Source organism: Manis javanica, chromosome 7 (assembly GCF_040802235.1).
Source record: "Manis javanica isolate MJ-LG chromosome 7, MJ_LKY, whole genome shotgun sequence".
NCBI classification, from domain to species: Eukaryota; Metazoa; Chordata; class Mammalia; order Pholidota; family Manidae; genus Manis; species Manis javanica.
This window is the reverse complement of record NC_133162.1, coordinates 65,784,457-65,799,401: the sequence shown is the minus strand read 5'-3', so window position 1 is coordinate 65,799,401 and position 14,945 is coordinate 65,784,457. Positions and strand designations below refer to the sequence as shown.

Below are 14,945 nucleotides of genomic sequence, written 5' to 3'. Positions count from 1 at the left end.
CCACCTTTTTCTCACCTGAGGGCCCCCCTGTAACTGTGCCTGTCTTAGGTTGTTCCTCCCTTGAGGAATCTTACCCGTCTCTGGCTAACCAGCCATCTTCCGGGGCCATACAGGGAGATGTAAAGCTGGTAAGTGAGAGAGAAGTAATATTCTTTGAAAAGGTTAGTTTTTCACTTCTTTGCAGATTTATGCTCCATGGCTTCTATGCCCAGCACTTGTTTTGAGGTATCTTTACTTCCTGGAAAATTATGGTACTTGGTAATTTCATGTATGAGGCACAAATTCTAGTAAGGGCTGTAATTAGGAAAGAAGAAAAACAAACTATAGAAGTAGTAGAGGGAAGAAAACATGAGATCATTAATTGTCAACAGGGTTATTCTATTCAATATTCTCTCATAACTTGATTTCTAGAAAACTTTCCATCACTAGTTTCACTAGCATTGTAAGAGGGGCATTCTCAGTGGAAATGGGGTGGTCAATGTTTAACTAACAGCAGGTTTCAGTACTTCATGGTAAGATCGCCATTTGGCCTCTGCGTGTTCTATTCTTCAGGAGCACTGTCCTGAAAAGCTTTTGGGAAGTTTATGTTCTCATCTTTTCCATGCTGCAAAGGTTAGCTTAGTCTTTAGCAACCATGCAAGTAAAAACAAAGCCAATAGTATAATGGAAAATAATAAAATCAAGGTGGGTAATAGAGGGAGCCAGCTGCAAAGGCCTCTGCCTTACAGGGATCTTCTTCCAGCCTGAGCTTCACTACACAACTTGAGTAGCATGGCTCCCAGAAGTTGGGTACATCAGACTTTTTCTCTCATGGAAAGGTCAACTAGCCATTATGACTAGGATTGATATACATGTCTGCTTTGATTTTCCTTTCCTTCCACACAGTACCACAGCCAGTACCACCATACAAGACTCCATGGAGAGTCTAATCAACCCACATAGAACCCCTCATAACATCACCTCGAATCAAGGGATACATACTTCAGGTCAAAGAAGGTGCACTCACTGCCACATGGCCATGGAAGGCCACTGGTCCTACCACATAACAACCACCAAGAGGCTGCCAGTCTGGGAGAGCAATGACACATCACCCTGAAGGCTCAGGGGAGATGCCAAATGGGACACAGTAAACAACTTAATAACTTAAAGCGATGATTGCTCCTGGTTGATTTGGGCTGCTCACATTAGAAGACTGGGAAGCAAGGAAAGGAATTACTATTCCGATAGGAGTAATTGGCCCTGAACATCATGAAGCAGTAGGACTGCTGATAAATAATGAAGACAGGGAAAAATATATTTGGTATTCAGATGATCCACTGGGGCATCTTTTGTTGCTCCCATGTCTTGTTTTAACTGTACATGTATGAGTACAGCAGCTATGACCTGTTATGGACATATACCCATTAGGGATAAGGGTTCAGCTTACCACATCAGGGAATATTACGGAGAAGGAAGAGAACCTACAGCTGTGGGTAGTGGAGATGGGAATGGATGAGAAGTACAGTTACGGTGTTAGGATCAGCTATAATAGCAGATGTTGTAATTTGCCTCACTAACCTTCCCCTTGTAGATTTCCCAGAAATTCTGACCTGCCAGAATCCTGGAAAAGGTGTACCTGGATGAAATAAAATTAACATGAAAAACAAGTGGATGCTGAGTGGAACAATGGGTGCACTGTATTAGATTATTTTGGTGCTCTATCTAGATTTCCTTTACTAAGCAGGTGCACCATTCTTCTAGCTGTTAACATTGCTTTCAGAGGGTTCACTGTTACCTCTTCCTCTGTAGAAATGCCTCCAGGCAAATGGGAATTGCCTCACCCAGGGGATTACACTTCTTTCTATGGGTAGCCTTCAGGCAATGATTAACTGACATGGGAATGCAAAAAGCTAGCTCCCTAACTTCAGGATGAGGCCACCTCTGTAGTACAATTTCACAGATCTATGAGCTCCTCTGAGATCATATTGCAGTTAGGCTTGGCTGAGTCATATGCTTCCTTAGCTCCTTCTCTGCCCTACCCCAATTTCCACGTAACTTTCTTCTGACAGTATTCCATCAATAAAATATATGCACCTGAACCTGTCTCAGGCTCTGCTTCTATAGAACTCTAAGTCACTTACTGTATTTTAAAATTATCTCTAATTCCTTTATTACAGTATTTGAAAAATTGGGTCATACCCTGAGGAATGAGCATAATAATTATGTTAAATCTAAGTTTACATTTTCTACCTAGTAAATGTGACCTTATAAGGATCCAAAATTACATTGATTGATGTTTCCCTTTAATGTGTCTTCTCTGAAATGCACTCTAATTGTTAAAAATGAGAGCTTGAGTGGGTATCCTATCAGAAAATCTAAAGAGAAAAGAAGAAAAATCCTGGCTTTTGAGCAATTAGATGAATAAGCAAAAGTAATGTTACATGTTATGCTAGTAAGTGTCAGATGTAAGATTATAAACCTAGTGACAAATTCTAGCTCCCAACCCCTTTTGTTTTTGTGGCTCACTCTTCTGATAGTAATGTACTTATTTTTGGACTAAAGAGCCATGAGGCTGCTACCAACTTGATGTCTTTGCTTTACTAGAGGAGAGAACCATAAAGACAAGGAAGGAACTATTTACAAGCCATTCTTAAAACCTACAGAATAATATGATTGTGTTTTAGAGCATTTCTAACTCCTCGTTAAGCAAAGAAAATTCTAGACAATCAACATGTATGTGTAAAGTGATACACAGAGAAAACATGGGAGAAACAACTTATGTTTCACCATACTTTAAAACTATTCAGTGAACAGGAAGCCACTGGAGAATTAGACTCTTCTTGACATATGTAGAGATATATGAGAAGTTAATTATTCACTTAATATTCAAATCTTTTTCTTGTCCTTAACTCACTGAAAAGAAATGGGAAAATTAAGAACTTCAGGTCCCAGATAGTCACCAATTTATCTTGAAATGAATATTTCCTGAATTGTTACCATTGCTTGTCTTCCTGTAAGGAATTCTATAAAGGCCAAGGATATAACCATCTTCAGTTACAATATCATATGCTTCATCTGGGTAGCCCCAGTAGGAAATAATTTGGCTCTAGATAAAGAAAAAGCAAAGCTTTCAAATAAGATTGCTAGCCAATTAATATAACCTAATTAATCTAACCTATCAATGTAATAATGCACTTTTGTATTCTCTATAAACCTCTGTCCTATTTTTATTTTCATTAATTCACTGATACATTCAATAATAAATAGTTTTATAGAACACCTACTAAGCATCAGTTTTATACACTAGAGATTCATGAATAAAAGTAAAACCCTCTGCCCTCAAGGAGATATCTCAAGAACTAACCCATTAATGTTTTTGTAACTATTAATCACTCATACTTTTACTTACTCACCCATAAAAAATTAAAATATATTTACCCATAAATGACTGCGTGTCTATGTATATAGCTAAGCTTATATGTGAAATTTGTATGTATGTTCATATATAAAACAGATAATTTATAAGTCCTCCAAGAAGATATGGATATATTTCCATATATTTTCATCACAGAAACAGAATAAGGCTGAAGGAGAAACTGAGCTATAGAATAGTAGGTGTAGAATATTTAGTTGACCCATATCAAAATATAATGCAGAGATATAAATTTGTAGATCTGTTAAAAACCCAAAATTCAAAAGTAGCATTCTTTATTATTTCAGCAACTTATTCCCTACCAACTTACAGTATTTATATTTGCTTCAGAGTTCACAGATCTTCAATATCGAAAGGCATCGTGAGTAGTTCTAAGAATTAGGATGAAGGACATCACTTTGAAAAGGTACCACATTTGGGATCTATATTTAAAAGAAGATGTTAATACTATTAAAATTATACCAAGTAATACCATTTGACTATTTAAATAGTTCTGTGAGGTGAGGAATATTACCATTTTCAGATAAGAAACTGAACCTCTGAAAAATTAACTAAATTGTCTAAGAACACATATGCAATATGTATAATTGGCAGTCAGGATTCAGAATCAGGCCTGCTTCACTCCAAAATCCAAGCTTTCCAACTACCTATTTTGTAGCATAAATTCCTTTTGAAGTCTCCATTATAGTATTATTTAGCCTATTCTGAGAGTTTTATCATATACTACAAGTTAATTGATACCTGAATTAATAGTATAATACTACTCTTATAAGATTAACATTTATTTCAAGTATGTCTAAAGGTTATTGGGTTTGGGGGAGGGAAGCGAGGCAGGTGGGTAGATTAAGAAGCTTGGATAACTTAATTATCATTCAGTCCTGCCGAGTTTGGCTTTCATTTACAGAGAAGTGAGTTTTGAGTACTAAATTCTGGGAAGCCAAGACACTTAAGTTCTTTCTAAAAGAAGAAATCAGGGAACCACAGAGATCACTGAATTCTCTCCCCAAAAGCTTATAGATCTTAAAAGTCTTGCTCAATAAACCAGCCACTATACCTGGGAGGATATTATGCAGAGTTTATAAAACCCCTACTCCACCACTCACAAGTCCAGTGACTTAAAGCAAGTTACTTAAAATCTCTGAGCATCAGTTTCACTGCTTATAAAATGTGAATAATACCTACTTCCCACAGTTGCTATAAAAGTTAAATTTGATAAATATGGTATGATGCTTTTTTAGTATGCCAGTTACACAGCTAACATTTAATCTATATTAGACTTCCTCAATTAACAAAACAAAGTACTTACTAGCAATTTAGGAAAATAATTTATATTCAAATATTTGATATGTCTTTCTCACATATTAGGCTAGTCTTCAGTGCAACATTTTAATAGCTTGCCACAAATTATGTGGGTCTAAAAGTTTCAAACTACATTCTTAAAAAATATTTTCCAATTTAAAGCTTTAATTTCTGGAAACTGGACTTCTCCCCTTTTGGTCTAGGTTTGTATTGTAATTGGTACAATTTTTTTTGTGCTTTTCACTGGAAGTTAAAATTTCACTGAAAATGAAAAGCAAATTTCAAAATGGCATTTACAAGTTTTTCTGCCAAAGGCAGAGTACACTGCTAATTTAAGCGCATAAGAAAAAAAACTGACATTTGTACTCACAGCCTAGATATTCCTCCTTGGCTACGTTTCTGGAACTACTAGTTAGGCAGCAAGGTTAGTTACTTATCTTGGATAGTTTCATGTAAACAGGATGGAAAGGGCTATTTCCTCTTGTCTGTATTAACTGGATTTGCATCTTACTATACATACACTACTTGTTTCCTAGCAGAGATTTTAAAGTACTTACATTATATTTAGAACAAGTACATGGCTTATTATCCAAAATGAGACACTTTTGAAAATGAAATATTAAGAATTAACTTAGAAAACATGCATAAATTGGACTGTCCTAGGCAAATAGAACTCATGGCCACACAATTTATATCCTTATTTCCTCAAATTTTGATATTTTTATCCTAAGAAAATACAGAAGGATGAACCTTTGGCATACAGTTGTTGGTAAGTCCTAACAACCACCAATGGGATATGTTTAAACTAAATTAAGTAATTCATTTTATTTGCTGTTTACAGTAACTTACCAAGTGTACAAAACAACTAATGAAAAAGATCATTAAAATCTGTATCTGTGCTGTTCAATATGTGGCCACTGAGCACTTGAAATATGGCCAGTTGAGGAAATGAAATTTTAATTTTATTTAAATTGTTTTAATTTATTAACTAAAACAGCATAGAATGTTTTTCTATTAAACAAAACTTCCTTATTTTAACAAGACTATATTTCACTTGAACTGCTGCATTATAGAAGATACTGTACTATTGTAATGAGCATATTGGGCACGTGTATTTTGCAATATTACATCTAAATACACCACCAATCTTGTCAGTGTCACTTGATTTCATTGTTTGGATAATACATTGTATTCACTGGTGTAACCTGTAATGTGTTTAGCATTTTATACAGACAACATGAGTTACAGAGACAGTCATATAAATCATAGTTGGTATTTCAACTGAAATATTTATTTTAGTTATTTTTCTTATAAATTAAGTGTGGACAATTTCTTAAATTAAACAATATCACATTACTGATGCAAAATTGAGTGGAGATGCAGAGGCTAGTATTACAACCAGGTCAGTAAATGAAAAAATAAGACTGGAAAAAGCCATGTCCCTATTTTCATAATGAATAGCAATTGCAACTTGCCATGCAGACCAAAATGAAAAGCCTTTTATTCTTGTAATAAAAAAAATTAAAGACGATACAATAAACAATGTTGAGACATTTTCAACAAATTACACAGTGAATTTGAAAAGGACTTTCTAACAAAAGTCAGAAACTATCAACAAAAATGTTTAAAACAAGAATTTAATGTCCAACAAGCATTTCTGAAGCATTTTCAACAACAAAATCTAAACCTATAAATTTAGACCACTGTAAGATGCCTTGTACACACACACATACACAAATCTTCAGAAGGTGAATGCTGAACAAAAATTAGTACACTTGTAGAAATTTTGTTATAGAATTATAGGAAAAGCCTGAAAATGAAATTTTACTAATTTAAGATCTTCAATTAAGCCACCAAACAATTGCTTATATAATATTTATAATGCTTATAAAATTTTCTAAGAATATAAAAATCAATTGATTCAAAATTTGGAAGATTTCAAATACTTCTCTTTAGTTTTAGATGATGTGAAATATAAGACTGCAATTAATACTTGGTATATTTTGTATAAGATGGCTTTACAAAGAAATGTCAATCTGTGGCTTGTAAAAAAAATCTGAAAAAAAAATCAAACTCACAGTGCAGATATTTTTTAAATCTTTTACATTTTATAAGGAATTTCAGCTAGATATGAAGAAGTTATTTTCTATCACAATGGAGAGTGCTCCAGCTATCTAATTTCAGGAATCTAGATTTATTGAGATTTCTTCCATACTTTTAATTTTGAAAAATGTATTGGTAATTCTATCACATGTATTCTTGAACAAGTTTTAATTGTGTACAATGTTCATCATTTTTAAGTGTATAGTTTGTCAGTGTTAAGTATATTTACATTGTTGTGCAACCAATGTCCAGAAATTTTTCACCACCATTAAACAACTCCCCATTCTGTTCCTATAAACTTGATTACTCCACTTACCTTACCGAAGTGGAATCATACAGTATTTGCCTTTTTGTGACTGGCTTTTTTCACTAAACTTAAATGTCTTCAAGGTTCATTCATGCTGTAGCACACATCAGAACTTCCTTACTTTTAAAGGCTGGATAATATTCCACAGTATGTACATACCATCTTTTGTTTCTCCATTCCTCTGTTAATGGACAGTGGGTTGATTTCACCTTTTGACCATTGTGAATAATGTTGCTATGAACATAGGTGTACAGATATCTGTTTGAGTCTCTGCTTTCACTTCTTTTATATATATCCAGAAGTGGACCCATAATCAGGCAAATAAAAGCTCAAGAGAATTCATTACAGGCTGATATGCTCAACTTAAAACACGAATATTTCTTTAGACTGAAAGCAAATTACACAAAATGGAAATTCAGATCTACAGGAAGGAATAAAGAACACTGGAAATGGTATAAATGTAGGTAAATATTCCAACTGTTTTTCTCCCTTAATATTTTTCACATACTCAAACATAGCTTTCATGTTCCCCCAAAGTCTTCACTAAGCTAGAAATTTCCATCCTCTTTACCTGCTCACATATTTCAAGTCTGCTTCTCATCCTGGTCTCTTTTCTTTGGAATGGCACCAGTTTCTGACCCTCTCAAAATCTGCTATCCAGCACTGAACATAGTAGTTTAGATGTGGTCCAGCCAGTCCAGTGTGGGACTATCACCTCTGTTGTTCTGCACACTATAATTCATTTATCATAGCTGAGTATCTTTGCTCTGGTATAGTTAACTCACAATAAGCTTAGGGTTAACTAAAATTCTAAGCTTTCTTTTCCTGATTCTGTAAAATTATTTTCTAAATACAAGGGTAAAATTTTGAATACCTTTGTTCACTTTTCTTCTGGTTAAATTTGTCTCAGTGACTGCCTATTGAAATCTTTAAAATAATGATTTTAAATAGCCTCATGGGGCTATTCTTCATTTTATGCCCTCCAAAACCTGTTAGATATGCCATCAATGATTATCCAAGTTGTTAATAACACAGTTAAGTAAGGACAGAGATGTGAATCACACAAGTAGATATTCTTTGCTGGTTGGCATGGTATTTCATATTGTTACAGTCACATTATACATAAAAATGCACTCTCTTAGATATTTAATATTGAAATCACCCAACTGAAATATCACCATTCAGCTTATCTTACTTAAAGCATTGTCCTCGAAAGGCTTGTAAACCTGCTAAGCAAACAGTTAGTGATTTCAGTCTCTGATTCTGGTTGCCAGGGATACTTTACTGAATGTGACAATATTTCTGCCCTCTTGGTGCTTAAATTCTAGTAGGAGAAAGACAACATGAAATAAATGAATAAACAGGCAAAAAAGCAAGATAACTTCTAAAAGTGATAAAGTGATACAAAGAAAATAAAACATTAGTGGAATAGAGAGTCAGTGGGTAGCCATTCTTTAGGTCAAATGTTAAAGGCCTTGTTTCAGGTGACTTTTAAGCTGGACTTGAATGGTCAGAAGGAGAGAGCCTTGTAAAGATCAGGAACACGAAAGGAGAGAAAAGGTCACAGTGACTAGGAAGGGTTAAATATCAGTAAATCTGTCCCAGCTATTTTCAATCCTACTCTCTGTAGGTCATCTAGTCATTCCCAAATCCTAGCTATTTTCAACCCTACTCTCTGTAGGTCATCTAGTCATTCCCAAAGATATGCTGGTACCAGTAGCCAACTGTGGATCCACAACCTTATGGTTATAGCTCTGGACTTAATATAACCCTTGCTGGAAGTTGGAGTGGCTATCCCAATCCTAAACATTAAGATAATAAGAAGTCATAAGCCACCATGGCTACCTCTCTTCAGTGGTTCATAAGAATCCAAAATTCTGGATAACTTTTGATGGTCATAGAGGAGAAGAAAAAGATAGTGAAAAATTAATGCAATTTACAACTGGAAACACAAGTCAAAATATATGCTCTATATTTAAGAATAGCATAAGCAAAGGGTTAGCACTGCCACGAACAAGTGGAATATCTGATGTGTTTGGGGAACATATAATAAATCAACTTGGCCATAGCACAGGTCATATAAAGGTTACCAAGATAAGATACATATGGGTTGGGGAACTCCTATCACTGAATTCTTTAAATGCCAAGCAGTTGAACTTCACACTGTATGAAATTGAGAACTACTGAAAGTTTTTTGCGGATGGTAGTGACCCATCTAGATGCTTGGTGCAGAATACAGACCAGGAGTAGGGGGACCAATTAGAAAGCTATTGTAAAATTCAGGTAAGAACTAGATATTGCTTGAACTTAAGCAAAAATCAATTTGTTGGTGAGTACTTTTCAAAACGCTAAATGTCCACCATTGACAAGAATGTAGTAAAACTAGCACTTTAGTACCATTGCTGGTGGAAGTAGAATTTGGACTTCTCTAGTGTACAATTGCATGGGATTGGATTTAAGAGAGAGAAGAGGTCAAAAAAACACCAGAGGACTGATAGATATTAGGGATGAGAAAAAAGAAGCTATTCAAGAGGACTATGATGTTTAGGCCTGATTGTGCAAGATAAGACTGTTAACAAGAAGTGAGGAAGCAGGAGCAGATAATGGAAAAGGGGGTACATACTCAAAGACCATGAGGACCTGCCCTGGCCTTATCATTGAGATACTGTGTAACTTTGGACAAATTCAATTAAGCTTGGCGTCTATATTTACGTATGTAAAATGGTGGTGATAGGGGTAGTTGAAATAGATTACCTCAAATGCCCTTCCCAGCTAGACATCTGAGATTCTAGAAGTGACTGTGAATCACATTATTTGTTTTTAATTTCACAGAAATTTCTGACACTATAAACAGCTTTAAGGCAGAGACTTATTAGCTTATTCTATTATTCACTTTACTTTGTTTTTAACTAACAAGTAAATGGTTATAAATATATGGTCTTTATAAAATGGTTAAAATTAATGAAGTACATCTTCCTTTCATATTTCTCTAATACTGCATATGTATTTGTGTGTGTGTGTGTGTGTATGTTTACAAGAATATGGAATTTTATTAGTTTTGTAGCCTGTTTTTCAGCATTATGGGATAATTAACTTTTTATATGTACTTATACATTCAAAAACATGTTTTTTAGTAGCTTCATATAGATGTATGGATTAATAGAATCAGTCTTCTATTGATTTGTATACTTCAATGTTTCTATAACATTGAGGTAACCAAAAGTTTACATAAATGTTAATGTACATCTGTAGATTATTTTCTTAGAAGCTTAGATTTGGAATGTCTCATTTAAAAGGCATAGCTTTAAGACTTTTGATATATTATCAAATTGTACTCCAGTAACTTGTCACACTTCCACTGATAACACATTAAGGTGCATTTTACTATGTTCTTGCCAAATGCAAGCAAGAAAATGTTTTCTAACATTTTCAAAAGTAATTATCCCAAAAAGAAAAATGGTATTACATTTTAATTTGTATTTGAATATAGAACAGTTAAACATTCTTATATGTTTATCAGACTGTATTTCTTTCTATTCAAGAATTCTATTCAATCTGTGAAGATTTTCCATTTGGGTATTGGCATTTAATGTTTTTAAGATTTTATACAAGGGTATTAAATGTTTATCTTGAATACATGTTCAAAAATCTGTTCACTATTTGTACTTAGTAACATACACGTTGTAAATTACTATGTATACATTTTTTGTTCAGTTCCATCTTTTATTTTTATGCTTAGAAATGTCTTAGCCTATATATGTTCACCTATATTTTCTTCAAGTTTTTTAAATCTTTTATTAGATATACACATTAATCCATCACTAATTTGATACCTGGTTATTTATGTAGACATAATGTAAAACTTCTGATTTTTAAATGTTTTCATTATAATTTGCTACTATTGTCAATTTTCTTATTAGTTCTCAGAGCTATTCAGTTTCTTTAGAGTTCTCCAGGTAATAATTTATTTACAATTCAGTATAACTTAATTCTTTATTTTTAAATAGTTCAGACTTCAGTTTTTTGTTGTTTCATTGAGAATTTTCAAGACAATGTTAGGTAGGAAAAAAACCAGTGGTAATGGTATGAAATATTATCTTGTTCGTCTTTGCATCCATTAGAACATTCAGAATATGATCTGATATAAAATTTAGTATTTATTGGAGGGATGAGTTCCCTAAGGTTTCCTGGTCAACCCAATAAATATCTTTAACCTCCACAAATTTGGAATACAGGACATTATTGTCCCCCATTTCAGGATGGACAAATTGAGGTTGATAAAGGTTACATAACACAGATAAAGCCAGAGAGCTAGTTTAAGAAAACGCTTTCCTTGATTTCAAAATCTTTTTCTAGTATGTGAACAGTGGCCATAAAGGTACTGAAAGGAAGCTTGTTCTGGCGTCAAACTTGGAATATTAAGTCAGAAAAGGTCCCAATAGACTTAGACAGTTACCCTAGCCGTTAGGTTCGGCTGGGCCTCCGCTGTAGTCAGTGTCAGCCCTGTGGCGAGGCGGCTCTCACACTCTAACCTACACGATTTCCAGGCTCTTCCGGGCCAGAGATGACAGCTCGTCTGACGGCTCCAGCGTCCTTGGAGTCCAGCTCTGTATCCTTAAACGGCGGTTTCAACGCTGACCGGCCACGCATCTCGGGTAGCCTCCTCTGACCCCTGCAGGCAGGTTCGGGTACTGCTCAGGGGCCCGGCGGGGCCTGGAGCGCGGAGCGCGGAGGCGCCCCAGGCCGCCGTTCCACCAGCTGCCGGCCCTCAGCCTGGCCGCGGAGACGCAGGGCCATGGCGCGGGTGCTGATCGTGGGCGCCGGGCTCACAGGAAGCCTGTGCGCTTCGCTGCTGAGGAAGGAGACGTACGGCCCTCTGCACCTCTCTGTGTGGGACAAGGCTGAGGACTCAGGTGGGTCTCTAACCGCCGAAATCGGGAAAAAAAACAGCTTGGCCCCCGGCTCCTGAGGTGGCGTGGGTCCCACTCGGCTAAGGCTGTGGGTAAAATCTAGCGGCTGGCTTCCCAGCCGGGCCTGGCAGCGGCATGCGCAGTAAGCGCCGCATCACGTGACCGGGGGTTTCCGTTGCCGAGTGAGGCCTGATCCCTGTTAGGTAGGGGGCCGACCCCGGCCGCGCTGGGGCCGTGTGGGAGCCCTGCGGGAGCATCGCATACACTTTGGAGGAGGCTCAGCAGGCTGGGAGGACTCCTGGTCAAAGTCTGCAAAGCTTGGGCCTATCGCCAATAAGTGAATTTTCATCTTGGCCTCCAGATTATGAGGATCCCGAAAACCCCACTGACCAAGGCCTTACAAAGGTCTAGTTTACAGTTATGTTATTCTCATGAAACCTGGCAGCAAGAGTGATAGCCTGAATGAATAAATCAGAAAGGGATTCACTCTGACATTTCACTCATTATTTTGTTTTATCTTATCCATTCATTAATTTTAATTAAATTGGTAAATGTATGCAGCAGGCACAGTGCTGAACACTGCTGCATTATTCCTGTGTCCTTTTTAAAAAATAGAACAGATTGTCTCTGTTAACTACTTCCTGACTAGATGACAAAGCCTTCAACCGAAAAACAAAAAACAAAAACAAAACGTCTTCTAATACAGCTGTAAAAGAATCCATTTGGGGTAGCCTGAGGTGAATAGCATTAATTGGGAAAGATGGATTCTAATGCACTTAAGAGACTTTCCTGTGGATTAACCCAAGGGGGAAGAATGACTACCGCCAGCAACCCTCACAATCCACAGAGCACAGTCGACTTGGGTGCACAATATATCACCTGTACTCCTCATTATGCCAAAAAACACCAAAGGTGAGTTAGTTAAAAGGGTTGGAATCACTTACTAATTGTATCATGTAAAAATATTTAAATTACCCATTTTTACCAGGGTTAAAGTTTTGTTTCTGGTAATAGTTTTTATTATAATAGTAGCTATAATAATAATTATATTATTTTTCTTGATAGTATTAACAATAACCTATTGACCTAAGTGGGAAAACTGTACTATATGACTCACGGGGTTGTTATGAAGATCAGATTTATGGATTCTCAAAACATGTCTGTTCTTCACCTGAATTATAAGTTTGATTAACACTAAACATGTTGAGTGATCATATGAAGATTTCTAGTTGTTATTTAGGATTATAATCTCTAAGAATTCTCAGAAGAGAATATAATATTTTATAGCTAATTATAGTATATATAATTATGTTACATATATATTGTCTTATTTCAGTTTTTATGATGAACTGATAACTCATGGCATTTTGAAGCCTCTGGCCTCTCCTATTGAAGGAATGGTGATGAAAGAAGGAGACTGTAACTTTGTGGCACCTCAAGGAGTTTCTTCAATTACTAAGCATTACTTGAAAGAATCAGGTGGGAATAGGATTTTCTCTGCCTTCTTTTTAAATTAGCATTTAAAAATTAAAGTTATACACATAATTAAATAATCAATACTATAAAGAAAGTTATAAAATAAAATAGCTGTTCTCATATTCATTACTACAAAGCTAGTTTCCTTCCTCTGAAGGAATCATTAATAACAGTTTCCAATGTATGCTTCTAGAAAGCTGTTTATGAATCTATCTGTTGATCTACATGGCTGTCTCTATTTATCTATCATGTACGTTTATATTTATTTTTTTAAATATACACACAGTACATTTTTTTACATAACCATTCTATACCTTGTGTTATCTATGTTCATAATAAATCAGTATATCTACCTATCTATCTTTATCTATATCTATATATATATACTATTAGTTCCATTTCTCTGGAGAATCCTGACTAATACATCATCATAGACTGAATCATATCTTGGGTCTGTTTTCATATCAGCAAATTCAATGGGTGTCCTTTGCAGTGCCTGTCCACTATTCATGGTATATTTGTACCATCATTTATTGAACTATTAACTTTTTGGTAAATAGTTAGGTTTGGAAGGTGTGGGATTGTTTTGAATTTTACTAACACCAATATTCCTGCAGTGTCTGACCCTGACATACTTTTGTAAGCATATCTGTAGGACCGATTGCTAACAATACCATAGCTGTATCAAACTATATGTTCATTTTTCATATAACTAGGCTGTGCCATCTATTTCTCTTAAAGACTGTATAATCAATAGTGAATGAGATTATCTGCACATCTTCATATTATGGAAATTGAAAATTTTTGCCAATATAATAGGTTAAAATGGTATCATCTTTTGTTTTGATTTGCATTACTTAGTTACGAGTGAGTTTATGCATCTTTGTTTTGCTAAACAGCCCTTTGAATTTTTTTCTGTGAATTTCTTACTTATACTCTTTGCTCATTTTCTGTTAGGTTTCATTTGGTCTTTACATATTTAATGAGTGTTTTGAAAGTATACTTTAAAAAAAGATGATAAATGATCTTGGATAATAAATGATTTTTTTTTAACAGAAGTAGACTTCTTGAAGAATCACTGATGGAAGGTATAGGCTGAGAATTTATTTTGTTTCATAATCTCTTTCTAGAATATTTGATGTTTTGGTTTCCTTCAGCAAATGTTACTTAGGGAGAACCCCAAGAATCCCTGATATGATAATATAATTATTATCATAAAGAATGATAATATAATTATTATTATAGCTACTAACTATTATAAAAACTATTAAAAGAGACAAAGTTTAACTCTGGTAAAAATGGATGTTTTAAATATTTTTGCATCATCACTGACATGGGAGAGGTCAATGAGATTAAATATCTAGCATGAGAACACAATTCTGGGTTACATCATTTCTGCATCTAGGACTCAATCTGTGATGTGTATTACTCATGATTT

General features: G+C 35.1%; 1 protein-coding gene and 1 long non-coding RNA gene across 10 annotated transcripts in view; one reads left to right on the top strand and one right to left on the bottom strand.

The window, feature by feature from the left end:
• LOC108400713 (uncharacterized) overlaps nucleotides 1–11,892 on the bottom strand; it is a 64,302-nt gene extending 52,410 nt beyond the window's left edge. For both annotated transcript variants that reach the window (XR_012133252.1, XR_012133251.1), the window contains exons 1-2: nucleotides 11,578–11,892; nucleotides 3,723–3,834 (exon numbers count right to left, since the gene is read on the bottom strand). This is a non-coding gene — a long non-coding RNA (uncharacterized lncRNA). The remainder of the gene's footprint in view (nucleotides 1–3,722; nucleotides 3,835–11,577) is intronic.
• RNLS (renalase, FAD dependent amine oxidase) overlaps nucleotides 11,883–14,945 on the top strand; it is a 296,831-nt gene continuing 293,768 nt past the window's right edge. For 7 of the 8 annotated variants that reach the window (XR_012133248.1, XR_005057122.2, XR_012133249.1 and 4 more), the window contains exons 1-3: nucleotides 11,883–12,034; nucleotides 12,838–12,943; nucleotides 13,368–13,510. Coding sequence is in view for 4 of the 8 variants with exons in the window: in XM_037002828.2 (XP_036858723.1) it covers nucleotides 11,917–12,034; nucleotides 12,838–12,943; nucleotides 13,368–13,510 (367 nt within the window). In the remaining 4 variants the exon portion in view is untranslated. Of the gene's footprint in view, nucleotides 12,035–12,294; nucleotides 12,437–12,837; nucleotides 12,944–13,367; nucleotides 13,511–14,945 lie in introns of those variants that run through there. The other variant, XM_037002827.2, reaches the window with a different exon arrangement.